Genomic DNA, 19,379 nt, shown 5'->3' with positions numbered 1-19,379 from the left:
TAAATATGTGAATTTAAGTAAAAATAAGCGAGATTAATGATATAAAATGTAGGGGTGTCAAAATCAGACACGATCCACCAACCCGAAACAGATCAACTCCGAAAAAATCAGGTTTGAGTTTGGAGTTTTCGGGTTTGGGTCAGATCGAGTTGGACTCGATAGTTGACCCTAAAAAAATGATCGGGTTAGTTAGGTTTGGGTTAACTCGAAAATTTTAATTTTTTTTTAAAAAATATAATTAATAAATATTACTTACATTTTTATATATTGTATGTCTGAAAAAATATTTATTGTATATTTATATCATAAATTTTTATAATTTAATATTTAATTTGAACATTTTTTTATTTTTTAAATAATTGTTTATTTGATTTAATAAATATACTTTATTTTTCTACCATTAGACTTTCAAATTTAAATCATATATATGAATCAGATTTTGTTATTATGTGTTTAAATTAAATTATTATTATTATTATTTTGAATTTTATTTAAAAAAAATTCAAGATCGGGTTATACAGGTTGATCGGATTGATTCGGGTTCAGGTTCAGATTGGGTTCGGGTTGAGCAATTTTTGAATAGTATTATCGTTAACCCGTGACACCCCTAATAAAATGGGATTGTGATGCTTGTTTTTATTTCCAGGAATCGAGAGAGAGACCACACATCGTACCAATACGACAGAATACTCTTACGCTTGGGGAAAACTACTACAAATAATGGAGTTCTGTTTATTAAAACGGAAAACAATCAAACAACGATATTTTGGAAGTTTCCATAAAATTGAAATACCGAATACAGTGGAAAACTAAAAGAATAAGGATAAAGAAAAGTAGATGAAGCCTTTGTTTTCTAGGACTAGTATTCCCCTGTATATACAAAGATTTCCATTATATGTATACCTCGTGCTTCTTGCAAGTATAACAAAATACAGAAGGAAAAAGAGTGTAATCCAGTATGGGTTAACACTGACATTATTATTATTGTCTGAATCGAAATGCTAACCAGAAGTTACATCTTGGACACATCTTTACTTGACCTGTTGTATTTCATATGGCTCTTGACGAGTTGGCCGGCAGCGATAGCCGACATGAGAGACAGCTCGCCAGCAAGAACTGAACCAGCTACAATGGTAGCTAGCAACCTGGAGTTTGATCCTGGTGCCTCCTTACTGGCGCCCTTTACTCCAAGCAGGTTCAGGCAGGCCGACTGAGACCCCAATTGAGTCCCACCCCCAACTGTGCCAACCTATATAGGAACATGGCAAAGATGTTTAATGAAAGAACAATGGTAATCAGTCAAACATAATATCTGGTTATGTTGCCATTGGGAAATTGTGAAGGAAGCTAGTTGTTTGGACTCTATTCTGATTTTATCGCTTATATTGGTACTGTTGTCAAGAACTAGCTGATAAATATGATGGAGGAATATCAGTGGATTAGTAGATGTGATCCATATTTTATGGGCAAGATTTCTATAAAGGGGACCCGCTGTGGGCATGAGTTTTATANGCCCTCCTAAAATCGCTAGTTTTGGACGATTCTAGACAACAACCATTAACATACAACGTGAAATGGAAAGAAGTGAAGATTACCTCAATAGAAGGCATCGTAACAGAGATATGAAGGTCCCTTCCATCATTGACTGCTTCCATCATGGTAATGCAGTGAGAACTCTCAATATTCTGGGCAGGATCTTGGCCCGTGGCGATGTAGACAGCGGACACAATATTGCTGGCATGAGCATTGAAGCCACCGAGGGCTCCAGCCATGGCAGAACCGGTGAGGTTCTTCAGCATATTAAGCTCCACCAAGGAAGGAACGTCGGTCTTGAGAACCTTCTTCACTACCTCTTCCTTGATAATAGCCTCACAAACAACTGACTTGCCCCGGCCTTCGATCCAATTGACTGCAGCCGGTTTCTTGTCGGAACAGTAGTTTCCTGTTCAGGTAACGTAAATATGATGAGTTAGTTTGCGGTGATGAGTAAAGAAAAAGCAAGATGATACTTTTAAATGATAGAAATTACCAGATATGCCAATAACATCCATGTCTGGGAAGTCGTTGCCGAGGAAGTCTATGACGTTCTGAACTCCCTTGGAAACCATGTTCATCCCCATGGCATCCCCCGTGCTGCAGGAGAACCTGATGTACAGATTCTTGCCAGCAATTGCACACTTGATGCTCTGAAGCCTAGCAAATCGGCTGGATCTATTGAAAACAAGAGATAAGGCCTCGAAATTGTGGGAATCCTCGAGGAAGAACTTCAACTCAGCAGCCCGCTTTGCGGTGCCGAATCTAACGACAGGAGCCCTGGTCATGCCATCCCTCAAAAGGACACTGGTGGCACCACCTGAGGCATGGATGGCCTTGCATCCCCGGTTGGTGCTGGCCACCAGGCAACCCTCCGTTGTGGCCATTGGAACCGAGTACTCCCTTCCGTCCAACAAGAGCGGCCCAGCGATGCCAACGGGAATCTGCACGTAACCCACAGGCATTTCGCAGCACTGGCCAAGTATGGCATCGTAATCAAAGCCTTCGAGAGGCAGCCCCGCCAGGGATTTTCCTGTGGTGCGCTGCAGGGATTCACGGCGGATAGCAGCGGCTCGGCGGCAATCGCCCAGCTTGGATTCCAGAGAGTACGATGGGGTCTTGCCCTCCACCACAGACTTGATTATCTCCTCGTCCTCCACAGGCGTACTAGGAGACAATTGAGGATCGCTAATCTTGCAATGATCGGCCACTCCACAAGGAGCGGCACGAGAATCATCCTTGAGCACCCTAAGATCAAAATCCTCTTCATCCAAAATGTCGTCGTGGGAAGCGCGGGGAATAAGAAGGGACTTCACAAAGCCAATGCCGAAGAATCCCAGTAAATAAGTGAAGGAGGCTACGAACGTGACGATGGCCGTGATCTCGGAGAGGGTGACCACATGGAGCGGCGTGGAGTTTCTGATCTTCTCGCGCCATCGGAGAAGCAGATAATAAACGACGGAGAAGAAAAGGGCGAAGAAGACAGTGTTGGTCAGATACATGGGGAGCGGAAGAGCATCGGTGGCCTTCACTACTTCCGAATCCTTATCATTTCTATGAATCTGCGGCTGGTGAAGGCCACCCTTGATAGTCCGCCGGCGAGCCTCCATTTTCTTCAAGAAAAAAATCAAATCACAATCGAAATTCCACCTGAATAATGTAAGGAAATTGGATCAAAATTCGACCTTTTCACCCTTTCTCGGCGAATGGAGAAAAGGGAAAAGGATTGGTGGTGAATTGAAGCGACTGGTGCTGAAGATTGTATTTATAGGGTGGATGTCGATGGAAGCAGGGGTACACATTGCATTTGTGTTTGTACCTACCCATGTTGGTAAATTCCACTTTCTTAATATTAAATATTAAATATTAAATATTAATATCGGTGGCCAAAAGATGTTCCTCAAATTTTTTTACATGCAAGTTGAAAAGGCACAAAAGAAAGGGAAATGAAAAAAAGGTGTGTGAGACGGTCTTACGAGCCATATTTTGTGAGACGGACTCTTATTTGGATCATCGATGAAAAAGTATTACTTTTTATGCTAAGAGTATTACTTTTTATTGTGAATATCGGTAGGATTGATCCGTCTCACAGATAAAAATTCGTGAGACGAGAGACTTACTCAAGAGAAATAGCATATACTATAATGGCAATCATGTTTCCCAAGGTCTGAAATGGAACAAAGGTGGGATTTTGTATGATTTTGAACACAAATATCCATTGAAAGTCTCTTCTGAAATAATCTCACATATTTTTATCGTGAGACATATGAACTCTACTCATATTTACAATAAAAAATAATACTTTTGACATAAATTTTTCATAGATTAACTCAAATAGAATATCCGTCTAATAAAATTGGTCTCTCAGACCATCGCTTCTATAAATTTGTCATGAGATATGTAATACTAAAACACACCCTAGTACTACTATTGGTGGTGGTATTATTATTTTAAGGAATTGTTGGAGTTGGAGATAAGGTGCATTTGACTGAATAAATTTGACTGAAGAAATTAGAAAAACGGAAAGCAATATGCGGTTTGTGCCAATAAAGTCAGTGGTTATATTTCAATGAATGCAAGTGGAATTTAACCAACCAACGGGGCTTCGCTTGCTAACGATTTCTATCCTTTCACACACTTTATTTTGTTGTATTCGTAAGTTTATATCGAGTTACACTATAATTTTTAAGAGATATGATATTATTATCAGATGAATTATAAATTATCGAGATGACTAACGAAATGACTAATTATTATAATTTAATTGTCACGTGAGTAAACCTTAAAAGTACGTTCGCCAGTTTGACATCATTATTCTTCATTTTAATTGTTGAAATAACTGAAAATGACGTTTGATAATGATATAAAATGCCAATGTCTGATAAAAATGGATAGATTTTATCATAACGCAATCGATTAAGAATATTTTTATAATTTATTTATAAATTATCACAAATTTATTTTTCAAATTAATTACTATTTTTAATTATATATGAAAGCTGTGACTCCTTGATAGTTGTAGTTTCGGTGAAATTTATTGGTTGTGTTGAAGAAATGTGCAAAAAATTTGTGTGAAACGGTCTCAAAAGTCATATTTTGTGAGACGGATCTCTTATTTGGGTCATCCATGAAAAATTATTACTTTTTATGCTAAGAGTATTACTTTTTATTGTGAATATCGGTAGGATTGACCCGTCTCACAGATAAAGATTCGTGGGACCGTCTCACCAAAAAACCCATTTAATAAAGATAGCAAGTGTAAAAGGGATATAACTGATGGTTATGTGTGAGAATTAAGGTGAATGGAGCCAAAATAATACCACTTGGATGGACAATCAATTTGTTAAATAGATATTAAATATCTATCAATTTTTAAAATGTCTCGTGAAGGTACAAATTATATTTCATGTGCAATTTAACCAATTTCTTTTGGTCATCGCCCGTCGGAGGAGGAGATTTGTTACAATTAGATCTCGCATATGTACAAAATTTATATATGTATATATTAAAATGTAAAGAATAAATTTATTCGGTTCGTCTTATAGACTCGAGTTCGAGTCCTCTCTCCCGTTAGAAAGAGTATGTCATATGTGACCAAAAAAATATGCATGTGATGAAATGAACGTATTAGTCAATTGGGTATCGATTTTCAGCAATACTCAATTTTGTTTCTATTCCTAGACCATAACACTAGATGAGGAAATTACAAAAAAATCCCCCAACACGAAAAAAGTCGAATCGATTTTTCATAAATATCTTATTTCATATAACGAACGAACAATCAACTTCACGAATTTAAGAAATTTTTTTTCTATATATATAAAAAAAGAAATGTATCGCATCGCGGACTCGAAAAGAAAACCACAAGATCAATATGAACGGCCCTTGATTCATGATCTAAATGTTCTACCAAATTGACAAATTTATAGCTAATTAAGTCATCAATGTACGTAGACAATTGAAATGTAAATGCACATCGATTGGCTTGTATATTTAATTTGACTTAAGAGTAGTTCTCTTGTGAGACGGTCTCACAAATCTTTATCTGTGAGACGGGTCAACCCTATCGATATTCACGATAAAAAGTAATACTCTTAGCATGAAAAGTAATATTTTTTCATGGATGACCCAAATAAGATATCCGTCTCACAAAATACGATCCGTGAGACTGTCTCACACAAGTTTTTGCCTTGAGTTAATATAGATCCAGTGTTATGATGTACCAAATAAGTCAATTAGCAACCACTACTTCAATTTATGGGACTTTTGGGAGCTTATTTTCTCAAATGTAAATCAAGTCTTCCATGGCTGCCGCAACTTTTAGTTTACCAGGCCAGTTCATATATTTATGTTGGTTTTTGTTTTTTTAGTTATGTTATATTTTCTCAAAAAATTAATAATACACTTATATTTAAAAAATCCTAATTATAATTATGTTGGTTTTTGTTTTTTAGTTATGTTATTTTTTAGTTATGTGTATTTTTAATTTTTAATTATCTGTTTTTTTTAGTTATGCACTAAAATTTAATTAAGTGTCATTGTATTTTTTTGAAATTATGTATAATTTTTAATTTTATTTTAATTACTCTATTTTTTAAATGCAAAATTATTTAATAAAATAAAAAATTTACATTTCAACATGATATCTAAAACCTCATCTCACCAATATAAAAATAGGAGATGAAACCTTTAAACATGCACTCACCAGAAGTCATCTTGACTTGGGATATTAGTAAGTTGCAGCATTGAAGTTTGTGGTGTCATTATTATCATTAAATCTCTAGCCTTATAAAAAGGTATAGCATTTAATTTCTTCTAGAATACACAAAAAAAAAAACAATTAAAATGCGTCACTTGTTCAAAACTTATTTAATTGGAGGGGTAAAATCAAAGCTCGGAAGTCATTCAATTGATCCAAGCAAAGCACTACCCCTACCTTTTTTTTTTAATGAATTGATTCATTAAAAGGGGGTAAAAGTTAGTACAAAACAACTACATTGGCGTGGACTGTGGATTTCCCTTCTTGCACATGTTCTTTCCCTGACATTTCATACAGTACCAATTCATGGAGTTGTTTCTAAAGTTCTCAGTCTATCTCCATCGCAACAAGAAGTCTGGAAAATTTTGTACATACATGGGATACTTACCCAGCATCTACCCAATAATGCAACAAATCACCAACACAAATTAAGAATCTTTACATCAATACATAGGTGGAGTATTCCCTGCTCTTTAACAGCAAAACAACTTCAGTAATTTGTAACTCAATATGATACAAACAAATAAACTGCACAACACGGAATTCCACAGAGATACTGCTGATTGTTGGTACCTCCTCGACCACCTGTTTGGTACGGTATAATATATATCCATTAGATAGATTGGAAACTAAGTATAATACAACATTAGATTTATCATAACATGAGGATGATAGGCGTATACACAATGTAGCTATAGCAGCTCGGATATGACTATAATTATATGAATCTCCAGAAATGAAAGTGAAGAAAATAAACAAAAGGGTTAATGGAAAATTAAGTTTTCAAGCTGACATTTTAACTAGTGGCATAGTAATCTCTTCAACATATAAAACAAGCCACGTGCGTTACATTCTATAATTACTTTTTCATAAAAATCAACGGACATGCATATATTAAAAACAATACAAGTTTCATTGTAAATTGATCACATTAGTGAAAAGAATTTCCATATTACTTCAGTTGCTAATTGCTATGTACGTTTTCTTGCAATATTCATTAATTACATATGATGTCCTCATAAAGTAAGAAAGTAACATGGCAGAAAAACAGGAAACTACCTGTAAAAGAGGCATTGAATTATGAAGTTAAAGAGCTCCCGGGGCATCTCTCATGCTAATATTTAAGCTGTTCCGCATAGTTCGCCTCCCAACGCCATTTCCTTTAGTCATCATAGCAACAAACTCCCCATAATCAATCCTTCCATCCTGTACAAACATGTATTCAAAAGTTAACTATATATAACCCATCGAATAAAGTAATAGGAAGGTCAAAACCTCCTGAACAGAACAAATACAATATAAGAGGCACAACGGCTCCAGCCCTTAAGCATCTCTAGCTCATTTCCAAATCATGGGAGTACTGCTTACAACTAGTCTACATCAACATAGTACCTACTAACTGTTAAAATATGATAAATAGCATATAGTAAACCATAATAACTTGTTTAAAAGAATAATGGTATAAAAGAATAATCGTAAACTCAATAAAAATATCACGTTTCTTCTAAAAATAAAATCAATATGTTTGGACACCATTTCATGAAGTAAAATCTTCCGAGTCTTCGTAGGTACACAAACTAGACTGCATCAATGAAATGGTAATTGATATTACAGTTCAATTGAATTCCTTTTGAAAAACCTTGAAGCCAGAGTAAGAGATAAGGGCTGAATACATATACAGATAAGTTGTACATACTGTACAGGCAAACATTTCTGACTTGCAGTGTTCCACATTCTCAACAAAGGAACCAAGACAGGCCACGATGATAAGGGGGCTTACGTTGTCTTGATCGACTTCTTTGATAATATCTTCAAGGAAAACATCTGTCATACCATGCTCAACACAAGCTTGTTGAAGTTCATCAACTGTAATATAACCACTCCCATCCTTGTCAAAATATTGGAATGCTGCCAAAAGATGTTCCTCACGCTCTAGTTTATTCAAATGAATTGTTGCTGCTATAAATTCACCATAGTCAATCGTTCCACTATTGTCTACATCAGCCTGCAACCGTGAAAATAATTCAGAAACAATCATGGCCACAAATCCAATACCAGACTGATGGTTGGCATGCATCAATTTATCAAGGAGGAAGATGAAACTACGAATAAGACAACATAAATATCCAACGTATAATGAATTTCATTTTTGGTATGGAATGTAACCACCACTAAGATTTCTAGCTTTTGGAGGACCTGAACTATTGGATTCAGTTAGCATGAAGTCTTAGCAACAAGATCGAAGAAAATCCAGGCACATCCTTCTTTAAAAAAATTCCTTTAAAAAAATTCTAGGCATATCCTGCTGAATCTTTTATCTTTGACCGTTTTAATCATGATCTCAACCAAATAATACATGAACAAAAATGACATACTGAGGTATAAATCTGGAAAAACTGCAAATGCCATGACTGCATGAAAAAGGAAATTAAGCAAAGAACATATATTGTTGAGAAGAAGTAACCATACTGCATCCATAAGATCACGAATTTCTGTATCTTTTAATGTTGATCCATATTTTCTTAAACCAGCTTTGAGCTCATCAAATGTGATTGCACCACTATTATCAGTGTCCATGGCTCTAAACATCTCTGTCAAGCCAGCAATCTCCTCTTCTGACAAGCTTTCAGCTATCACCTGAAAATTTGTTTTCATTTCATAAATAAATGCTTCGATCATCATGTTTCAGTAGACATGTGAGTAATATTTACATTGATATGGTTCCACAGATTGAAAAAGAAGATAAACATATGCTTAAGACGTCTTCACATGACCAAATTTTCAGTTGACAAAGTAATTGAAAGATCAATATTATAGATTTCATATCAGGTAAATAGCATACCCGCAAAGCCATTTTCTTCAATTTATTCATAGCAGAAAACTGTTTGAGGCGGGAAAGTACGGCTGGATCCAGGGATTTGTCAGGTGCAACACCATTTTCACATATCCAAGGGTGGCCTACATATTTGATATGTGATAAGACAAGGATTATAAGATCACGATCCCACAAAAACCATAGTCAATGGCATGAAAGGAAGTTTCTAACATCACTGTTTCACTATAGCAGGAAACATCAATTGATAGAAAAGATCCAAATAATCACAAAGTTGTCATTATTTTTTATGACACTAAAAGTAGAAATGATCTTGAAAAATACAGCAATTACTTGAGTGATTATATATTTCAACAATGTAAATCTCAGTTTACAGAAATTCAAACTGCTCTAGAATAAGATCAGTAAAAGGTCTCCCAATTGATCAATGACAATGTACACATGCTCTAGATAACATCACACAAAGAAAAAACATTAAGAAGAAACGAAAGACAGATGAGGAACTCCGCTTTAAACAAATAACAGTAGCTCCGACCATCTAAGGGAAGAAAACATACACAATACTTCATGGGCAGTCAACCGATCTGAAGGTCTCATGCATAACATCTTTCGGATAAGATCCTTAGCACTTTCAGATATCAATGGCCAAGGGTCAGAATTGAAATCTATGTGTCCCTTTAAAACCGCATCAAATATCCCCTGTTGATTTTCTGAACAATCGAGATAACCATCAATACATTGCACATGAATATGGATTTGTTATTTGAATAATGACAACTTACCAGCCCAAAATGGTGGCACCCCGCTCAGTAATATGTATAGTATCACCCCTGCTGTCCATACATCTGCTTCTGGACCATAATTCTTCAAAAGAACCTCCGGTGCAACATAGTATGGGCTCCCAACCACATCGGTGAAAATCTGACCTGAAGCATTACACCACATATACATATAGGCAAACAACACAAGGATAAAGTCATAAAACTATCAAATAAGTATTCTAGAGTATACCTGGCTTGAAGAAAACAGATAGACCAAAATCAATTGCTTTAAGAGAGAAATCATCATCTTTATTGACCAACAAAAAGTTCTCCGGTTTAAGATCTCTATGCATAACCCCAAGTGAATGGCAAGCCTCCACGACTCCTACAACGATCTTAGTCAGTTCAGCCGCCTTTCTTTCGCTGTAGTGCCCCCTTTGTATTATGCGGTCGAACAATTCACCACCAGCACAAAGCTCCATCACAATGTGAACATAAAGGGGGTCTTCGTATGCCCCTATGATGGTGACTATGTTCTTGTGACCAGCCAGATGGTGCATGATCTGAATCTCCCTTCTCACATCTTCAACATCTTCTCTGGAAATAAGCTTCCTTTTTGATATAGATTTACAAGCATATTCAATGCCTGTCGACAACTCAGTGCACAAAAAGGTAGTGCCAAACTGGCCTTGTCCTAATTTACGCCCAAGTGTGTAGAGATCTCGGATATTGGCAGTCTTGTGACCTAACACAAAGTAAGCTTGATTATTAGCACCACGGTTCATGACACTCTCTTTCCTGGGACTGGTGAGGGCTGGCAAATTGGGGTCCTTTTTGTGGTTTTGTTGTGTATCAACAATGTGCTGCGAGTTCACGGTGGGAGAGTAACTATCAGAAGAGTTGGAAGCGGTGTTCTGTTCAGAGTTTGACTGATCTTCGGGCTGGTTGTAGCCCTGTAATGGTGTGTTTCTGAAAGACCCACGGCATGTATTGCCCATGAAACAACAGAATTCCCTTCCCTTATGTCACCTCAAATAGTGCCTTAGCAGCCCTTCCCGCATCTGATTATCTTTCACATTAAATCAAACTGCCCAAATTCTGAAAATTTAACACTGCCAGACAAAGAAACGAAAGGTTTGCAGCATCAGAACCGACCTGTCAGCCTAATTAATGAACAGAACTTAAAAAACGTTGAAACAGAGGGATAAAACTAATAATGGCACCAACACCAGCTCTAGAGCCCTCTACCCCGTGCTCGACAACCAAAAGTTGAAGAAAATTAAAAGGAGAAAGAAAGGCAAACTAAAAATGAAAAAAAGAATTCCAAAAAAGGGGTTACAAAAAAACCCATCATGGATCAGATCGGATCTATGACGAAAGAGCAAGCAATATGTCAGCAGCAAAATCAAACACAATTCAAGAAACGAACAATCTGACTTTCAGCTACAGATCAAGCAAACCAATTACGTAAAATGAGTGGGGAAAAAGTGCATAAAATACCTACACATTTGTACGCATGAAACAAACAGTTGAAAAAGATTCGACAAAAGGGAGTGCCTTTATTCATATAATTAAAGTTAATTAAAGGGGAACAAAGACGAAGATAAGCAAGAAAATACATAATGGAACCTTAATCATCATCAGATGAAAGCGAATCTGTACCAGGGAAAAGTAGCCGGAGGAGTCGGAGTCAAATAGTCCTTCTGAATCTATAAATGTCCGTAGGAAGTGGTGGACAATACATGAATTGCTTTTGCTTCTGTACAAAACATACAGAAAGAATACAGCCTTTTCTTTTCTTTATATAAATTATATATTACTATTATAATTATAATTATAATTATAATTATTATATATCACACTATCTAAATGTTTATAACTTATAAGATCTGATTAAATTTTTCATTAATGTAAACAAATCGAGTTTAATTATTATAAAGTATGGAGTTTGATTTAATCGAACTTTAACGAGATCAAAAGATGATTACGGATGTAAATGAATCGAGTTTATTTTCACAATAATTTAAATTATGAGAAAAGACAATATTTTGACAAAAATATTTCAAAATTATTATAGTCTAATAAAAAAACCCTTGTTTCAACTAGGGTTTCTATTTGTTATTATTCAATTGCTTTCGATTTTCTATCTTGATTCTCATTGGAGGAAAAAGACATATGACAAAAGGAGTTTCTATTTTATTATTATTCAATTGCTTTCGATTTTCTGTCTTGATTCTCATTGGAGGAAAAAAAAAACATATAACAAAAGTATGACGGATGGTTGTTCTCATTTTTTTTTTAAAAAAATTTATTTTATTTTCACAATATTTTGATAAATCGTGAGAAAACACAATATTTTGATAAAAACATTTCAAAAATGTTATAATCTAATAAAAAAAACCCGTTGAAACAGCGTCTCATTAAATATCAATTAACTATTAATAAAAGAAGCTTACTGTGTCATTAAATTTTAAATGAAAGCGACAAAGAATTATTCTAAACAGTCAAAATTATTTGGTCATTTTACATTCGACATCAATAGATTATTATTACTGATTTTTATTATTATTATTAAAGGGTCAAAGTCATCCGTGTCCAAATAGTCCGTCAACAAAAGTCTACTGAACTACCACTAGGCTCAAAGTTACACATCGGACCACAATTCTATTGTAAAATGTAATCGTGAAAAATAGGGAAAATTTGTGGATTTGTGTTTTAGCAAGAACTCAAAACAAATACGATACTAGTGAATACAAGTTGCCACCGGCATTGAGGAATTCAGTCCGTCAAAGCTCCTAATAATCTTACAGACACCATTTTGCCTTCAAGTCTTATCTGATTCCGAACTGTTGGAGAGAATCCGGGCCGACTAGGAATACGCGCCTCGGGGGATGATAACGGAAAACTACTACTCCTTTATATGCCGTTCTTGGGACACCATCCTAATTATATATATAACCCCGTTAAGGTAAACTGATCGTTTAAAATTAGCAAGGAGATAAATAAGTCAGCTACAGTTCTACATTGGAAGAGAACTTACCTTCCATTCTTCAAAGATCCCGAACTGTCTAGCAATGTACTCAAAATCTGATTGGTCTCGGTAAAAGACTCGTACATCACCTTCAATGTTATGTGCCTTAAGAGCAGCATCAGCTCCATGCATTGGAGTCGCTTTTTTAAGCAGTTCAGCGAAGTATTTCACATACTTGTCCTATAAAAGTAGATCTAATCTCAGTATCTCGATAGACTACGTTCCTCCTAGTCATATCATTGTTGCATGGCATATACTTCACTTGTAAATGCAAGACTTTACCTCTTCCAAGAAGCTCAGGTCCATTGACTTCCAATCAACCTTCCAGACCAGTAAAACACGTTTTCAAACGACAACTAGCACAAGGCGAGCAGGGTAACATGGACCATACAAGTTAAATACCTGGACATCATTCAGTCTGATTGGTTCAAGATATTGTTTGAAAAACTGCCCCATACTGGAACCCTATGAAGAAAAAAATAGGAAGACTGGTAAAAACAAGTTCGACTAAAAAAATGTGACAAGCACTACTTACGCATAGCTTCCAAACACGTAACAGACAAGAATTTAATAAGTGAACTTGAGATAAAACCAAAAATCACAGAAAAATTTCATGTCAAACATTAAACATATGTTTGGCCGACCCTTCTTTAACAACCCAAAAAAGATAATAATTGTTTTCCCTGATGGAAATCTCCGGAAAAAAATCAGTCATCATTTACAATTTTAGTCAAACTATCTACCAGGATTGAACATATCATAGTAAACACTCTCCTCTTGAAGAAAAAGAACTTGGATGTAAAATTCTTACATGCTCCCCGAAGTTATATGTTCTGCACACTTCTGGGCGAATGAATTGACGCCCTCTATGATTCTCTTTCAGGCGCAACCAGTCATCCCAGTAAGTGATTGTTTGGTCAAGAAAATGCATAAGACTGACGTGAAAGATACCACAGAGAAAGAACGAGCACAGATAAAACAATTAAAGATTCTTAAGTCAAATATCACAACTATTAAGATGGCTGAAGGATATGCCTTTGGCCATTTAGGAGACAATTCATCCCACATGGATATCGAGAGCATCCATCCAAGACCAGGGAAAAAATCTGAGCGATAAAGAGTATCTGCAAGAGATAGGAAAACAGATACAGAAAACTCACCCACGTTTGACCAAATAAGCTGTTTAATAATGTAGACCAAAAATAGTGGAAGCTTGCATCTGCTTTAATAATCCGCAGATTGTAAAAATTCCCAAATTTGAACTACACACATAATGAAAATCTCATTTCACACAGTTCAATAAAGAAGAATGTCAATCTAGCAGACGAAAGAAAAAGTGATAGTAGATCCCATCTCAGCACAAAATATATGAGAAATAAATTTATAGCATGATTGGTGAGTAGCAAAATGAGGATAGAGGGGAACCTCATGGATTCAAGAAGTTCAAAGATAGAACCATGAACAAAGATATATTAATGAATCTGTGATGGAACAAATCTGGTGATATGTTCAAAGCTAAATGGTATAGCATACAGGAACTCAGAGAGCCTCTTCACAAAAATTTAATGATCCTTTAACCAGTCATCCACAATTTAACATTGACACTGAAAAATCACAGGCTTATAATCAATACAATAGTTTTTGAAAATAAAAAATAGCTTGAACGAATATATGGCACATCATTTGCACATATTTCATACAATAATGATTGTAATCCAATAGATTCACTAAATGACTAAAAGCAATCAAAATCGAAGAGCTTATTTTGATTACATGACCAGAAAAACAAACAGGGACTAAGGGAGTTAAAGGGGAAACAACAAACGTACTAGTCATGTTACACACAAATGAATTATCATTCATTATGAATAATACTCAATACGACCCGTGGTGTGGGAAGTGATAAGAAGAACTGACCTACCCAACCAAGTTTTCTCAAGGAATAAGAATGACAAACATAATCAAAGCCCAGAAACACAGTAACAATAACGTTATGTAGAACAATTTCTATTAGTGAAAGGAACATACTAATATTAACCTAGGAACATTTTTGTAAAAGTTTATCAGATCAATAGGAAAACGGAGGAACTTACAAGGATCATGTACGAACTGCTTTTGTCCATTATCGTTCCATGACGAAATCACCATGATAGATCTATCGTTGGTGCATTACAATCAAATACTAACAATCAGAAATCGATATAGGATGTCAAATTGTCAATGGATCTATAATTCATCATATCTTGTAGAGAACAACTCACTTGTCACGGTCAAGGAGAGCAGCTCCAGCCTCAAAATAATCAAAGAAATCGGGAGCAATTTCCATATCATCTGCAGATGACGGCGTGTTCAGTGAAAGAAAGAACCATAGACAAAAAGAAAAACTAAAGAAAAGGAAGTTAAAAAGAATAAAGAACACAGGAACCTTCAAGAATGATTACTTTGTCAAACTTGTGTTCATAGAACAACTTATCCAGTGCCCATTTATAATGGCCTGAACGGCAAACAATAAGACTGTGTCAGCAAGAGAATCTCTCCTCAAACAGAAAGGACAGCTAATAACAAGATACAAAGTAACAAGTAACTTAACGTGCAATCTTGTAGTAAGCAATCAACTCCCCAGGCCTTTCAGTATGCACTGGTTCATAATCCAAATGCTGGGGCACATGAAAGTATATTAAAACTGTTGTAGTTGAACAAGAACCAGGAATAAAATTTTAAGATCTTAAAAGTAATCCAGTCCAATGAATAAGTAGGTACACGAACTGAGTAAGAAATAAGTTTAGAATGTAAAAGATAGATAGAAAGAAAACAAGTGCCTGCATGTAAGTTAGCTGATCATAACTCAACGCCTTCTTCTTAACAAGAGAATCTGATCCATCCTGCCAAAAAAGAATGCAAGTATAATTTGCATCTGCAAAGTGCCCCTTGTTCTCAATGAAAAAATTCCAAATTCATGTCAAACAGATGTTTCATTTTTAGCTACCTGTGATATGAAGAGGGGATATCTCGATGCCACAGGAATTTGATACCTAGTAAGGAGAAAGATTAAAAAAAAAGGATTTAAAGAAAATGTCAGCTGACAGCTAGAAGCGTTGCAAAGCACCAAAAAGATGCATGGAGACACACCATACTTTAGAATAGATTTAATAGTTCTTTCAAGGTAATCCGCACGGTTACAAGCCATAACCACAACAGCTGCTGCTGGAACCTGACAAACAAGTAACTAGTTCGATATATAAGAGTTCAAGAAAATAGCAAATAGCAACACAAAGAAACAAATATTTTCTACAAACCTGTAAATCACCAACCATTTTCTTGATACCCTTCCCTGAATTTAGATAGAGAAACGATCACACTAAACACAAACACAGGCATTGATCATGGGCAACAAAAGGAACTAGAGGCCCAACATGCAATATAAAATAAAAATAAAAATAAAAATAAAAGGTGAAAGATAGCAATAACATAATTATCGAGCCAATCAAGTTGAAGTACCAAAGTCACAGTTTGTATTATTATCCTATTTAATTTGCCTTAGAACCAAGCAGAAGTACAAAATGGAAAAAAACCAATACAAAGGACTCATAATAGCTCTTTACATGAACAGCAAGAAAGCAAATAACTAGGTGACAAAGAAAAATAAAGGAACTGTGTAAACATACTTTCAAGATCTTGAACAAGTGCTCTCAACTGTCCACATTCCTTATCTTGATGCTTCCTTTCCTCTGAAATAGTAGCATGTCAAAGATAATCACTAATTTTTTCTCATCATAACACCACATCATCCAATTATTAAAAAATGAACTTCCTTATCCAGAAATGAGAATAGAGAAAAACATGCGAAAAATAGCGGTGAAACAGACGAGCTGCTTCATCATCCTTAACAAAGCATAAGCATAAAAGATTATACATGAAAACTGCTCAGTGATTGATCTCTTCCCTATTACATAAACAATTTATTTCATATCACGAGCCAAATATGTCCTACATCGTTACACATAGGCAGTATGTATTGTATTGATCCCAAACCGGAAAACCTTACTAATGGATCTTTATGATGTTCCAGGACCGAGAAGATCCTTTCTTAAATTTCCAGTTAATGACAGGAAGGCCATTAAAATCTATGGATTTCGCAGCAGGATATTGCAACACATTTTTTTAAATCCAGTCATCAGGGAAAGAAGCATAAAGGATCAAGCACCTTCAAGAGCAAGAATTTGTCCTTGTTGCTGACTGATCTGATCAATGAACAGCCGTGTCTGTCTCGTACACTGATTTTCTGATTCAATCTGTCATTAATACTGTGCATGTTAGGTGTAGTATATCCTATGATATACATGAGAGTGAGACCTTTTGTATGATGGCATACTACAGAAAGTGTAAAGCATTTTTAAAGCGGGTAACTCACTGACACATGAGTCAAATACTAAGGCTATAGTAATCAAGAATTCCATTCAGGGAGACGGAGTAAAACATGTTTCATTGTTTGGTTTAAAAAGAAAATATAAAAGAATGCCTGAGCAAAACAATATACTTTTATGTATTATTATTTCTAAACATACTTTGATTATTTTTTTATTCATTATAAAGAAAACCCTCCCTATAGTTATACTGTTTGGACCAAAATAATTTGTTACTACCAGGAAGTTTTATCAGAAGAGCTGCCAAATAGTTCTTATATTGATTAAATTATCCTATATTATTTCTTTAATTAATAAAGCATGTCAAATCTAAGGTATAGACATTATGAAAGAAATAGGCATAGTTCAAAAGCTAGTACCTAATTATTGCTGGAGATATGAAAGTCATCTAAAAAGTCTACAACTTTCTAATCACTTCAAATTAAATCATCCATAAATGAATTTTACATTACAAGTCCTATAATTTTGAACCAACACTGTATCTTTCCCTCTCTGAACATCAAATCAACAAGGCCACCCAAGCTTTTATTATGACAATATACCTAAAGTTATTGCTGTAAAAGAACAAGTTTTCTTTATTCGGATCTCAAAAATAAATTTTTCTTAATGACAAGTAATTCATTCTAATTCTAACCCATCCTGAGAACAAATTTTTTAATGACTACACATGGGGGAGTTTGTAAAAGAAAATTACAATAAAATACATCTTTCAAAGATCAGCCAAATCTTCAATCCAAATAAATTTTTTCCATATAGCGACAGTAGCTCCCCAATCAAGAATAGAAGGTAAGCAAAGAACGTGATACAGTCTGAGAGAACTAGGCATTCAATATTGAGCATCTACATCAGAATCTTAAAACCCAAAAACAGGTGTGAAGACGATGGACCACTGATGCCATCAAATGAACCTATGGAAATTATATTTGTAATTTTGCTAGAAATGTGAATATCTTTCAGCCCCAAATGCATTTAGTTGTTTCTCTCGCACCCCAAAACACAGTTTCTCAATTCGCCCCCACTCATAAGCTTGTCTTATACTAAAATTGAGCATTGGTGTTGAATCAACACAGAGCAAAACGTACAGAATCAGCAAGACGATCAGCATACTCTGATTGAGCGGTGAAAAGACGCATCTGCGGGGGAAGAAAACCGAGTCAATCATGTTAGAAAAATTACTTAAATTCGCAACACCAGCCTTTGCTATAGAAATCAAGCAACCAGCAAACATGATGAAGGTATAATCATCCTTGTTTGGACAGAAAAATATCAACACGACTATACAAGTGTCCGAAGTAACATATAACTTCATACATCAGTTGGAGGTAGCAAATGAGCAAGTATAATTCTTAATGACAGATACAGATCAGATAAGCATGGGAATAAACAATCATGCTATTTCTGATGAGAAATCAAAATAAAAGTAAACCTATGTTCGACCTGGATGTAGATGAACGGGACGGCCGCGAGCAGGAGGAGGTACCGGTAATCGCAGCACCGGTTCCCCATGTTTACTTTCGTCTTCCCCTCCGCCGTATTCATTTTCCTTTTAGATCACATTTAAGTATTCATAAATAAATTTGAGTACATTATTATCTTCTTCAGTTATCTACTTCACTCTTATTTATTACATCATTTTTAGAATCACATGCCCACAAGTTGATATAAAAATGTATGGGTAGGTTTGTTGCTCTCATGGATCTTTATCTGTGAGACGATCAATACTATTGATATTCACAATAAAAAGTAATACTCTTAGCATAAAAAGTAATATTTTTTCATAGATGACCCAAATAAATGATCCGTCTTACAAATACGACTCGCAAGACCGTCTCAACTTTTTACCAAATGTATAGAACATCAATTCACAGGGAAAATTGTTTTTATAACGTTGTATTTTTTTTTACGATTTTAGTATTTTATATTATCAAATTTTTTTTTTTACAATTTCAATCATTTTTCGATAAAAAAGAATAAAATTATCAATATTATAATATGTGACTGACTACAAACTGAAATTTCATAATACAAAGAACCAAAC

The 19,379-nt window shown here is 35.2% G+C and overlaps 3 protein-coding genes across 3 annotated transcripts; all 3 read right to left on the bottom strand.

Annotated features, from left to right (window-relative positions):
- Nucleotides 1-753: 753 nt before the first annotated feature.
- On the bottom strand, nt 754-3,286 carry LOC140984774 (3-hydroxy-3-methylglutaryl-coenzyme A reductase-like). Its single transcript, XM_073452388.1, has 3 exons — nt 2,030-3,286; nt 1,596-1,942; nt 754-1,249 (listed from the first exon to the last, which is right to left on the bottom strand). Exons 1-3 carry the CDS (start codon nt 3,141-3,143, stop codon nt 1,013-1,015), a joined length of 1,698 nt encoding a protein of 565 aa, XP_073308489.1. The 5' UTR covers nt 3,144-3,286; the 3' UTR covers nt 754-1,012.
- A 3,318-nt stretch (nt 3,287-6,604) lies between these two features.
- LOC140984775 (calcium-dependent protein kinase 26-like) lies at nt 6,605-11,691 on the bottom strand. Its single transcript, XM_073452389.1, has 9 exons — nt 11,549-11,691; nt 10,137-10,998; nt 9,908-10,051; nt 9,683-9,835; nt 9,135-9,250; nt 8,762-8,929; nt 8,073-8,297; nt 7,352-7,498; nt 6,605-6,877 (listed from the first exon to the last, which is right to left on the bottom strand). The coding sequence occupies exons 2-8, from the start codon at nt 10,882-10,884 to the stop codon at nt 7,379-7,381; spliced, it is 1,674 nt and encodes a 557-aa protein (XP_073308490.1). The 5' UTR covers nt 10,885-10,998; nt 11,549-11,691; the 3' UTR covers nt 6,605-6,877; nt 7,352-7,378.
- Nucleotides 11,692-12,526: 835 nt separating this feature from the next.
- On the bottom strand, nt 12,527-18,939 carry LOC140985045 (alpha-1,3-mannosyl-glycoprotein 2-beta-N-acetylglucosaminyltransferase-like). The gene is made up of 18 exons (XM_073452782.1): nt 18,779-18,939; nt 18,424-18,474; nt 17,122-17,209; nt 16,583-16,645; nt 16,214-16,248; nt 16,052-16,128; nt 15,904-15,949; nt 15,737-15,799; nt 15,508-15,574; nt 15,343-15,411; nt 15,179-15,248; nt 15,011-15,072; nt 13,952-14,041; nt 13,729-13,823; nt 13,320-13,382; nt 13,200-13,238; nt 12,927-13,097; nt 12,527-12,828 (listed from the first exon to the last, which is right to left on the bottom strand). The coding sequence occupies exons 1-18, from the start codon at nt 18,878-18,880 to the stop codon at nt 12,718-12,720; spliced, it is 1,362 nt and encodes a 453-aa protein (XP_073308883.1). The 5' UTR covers nt 18,881-18,939; the 3' UTR covers nt 12,527-12,717.
- Nucleotides 18,940-19,379: the final 440 nt, after the last annotated feature.

This window comes from Primulina huaijiensis, chromosome 9, assembly GCF_012295235.1.
Source record: "Primulina huaijiensis isolate GDHJ02 chromosome 9, ASM1229523v2, whole genome shotgun sequence".
Taxonomy (NCBI): domain Eukaryota; kingdom Viridiplantae; phylum Streptophyta; class Magnoliopsida; order Lamiales; family Gesneriaceae; genus Primulina; species Primulina huaijiensis.
This window is presented reverse-complemented; position numbering and strand designations above follow the sequence as displayed.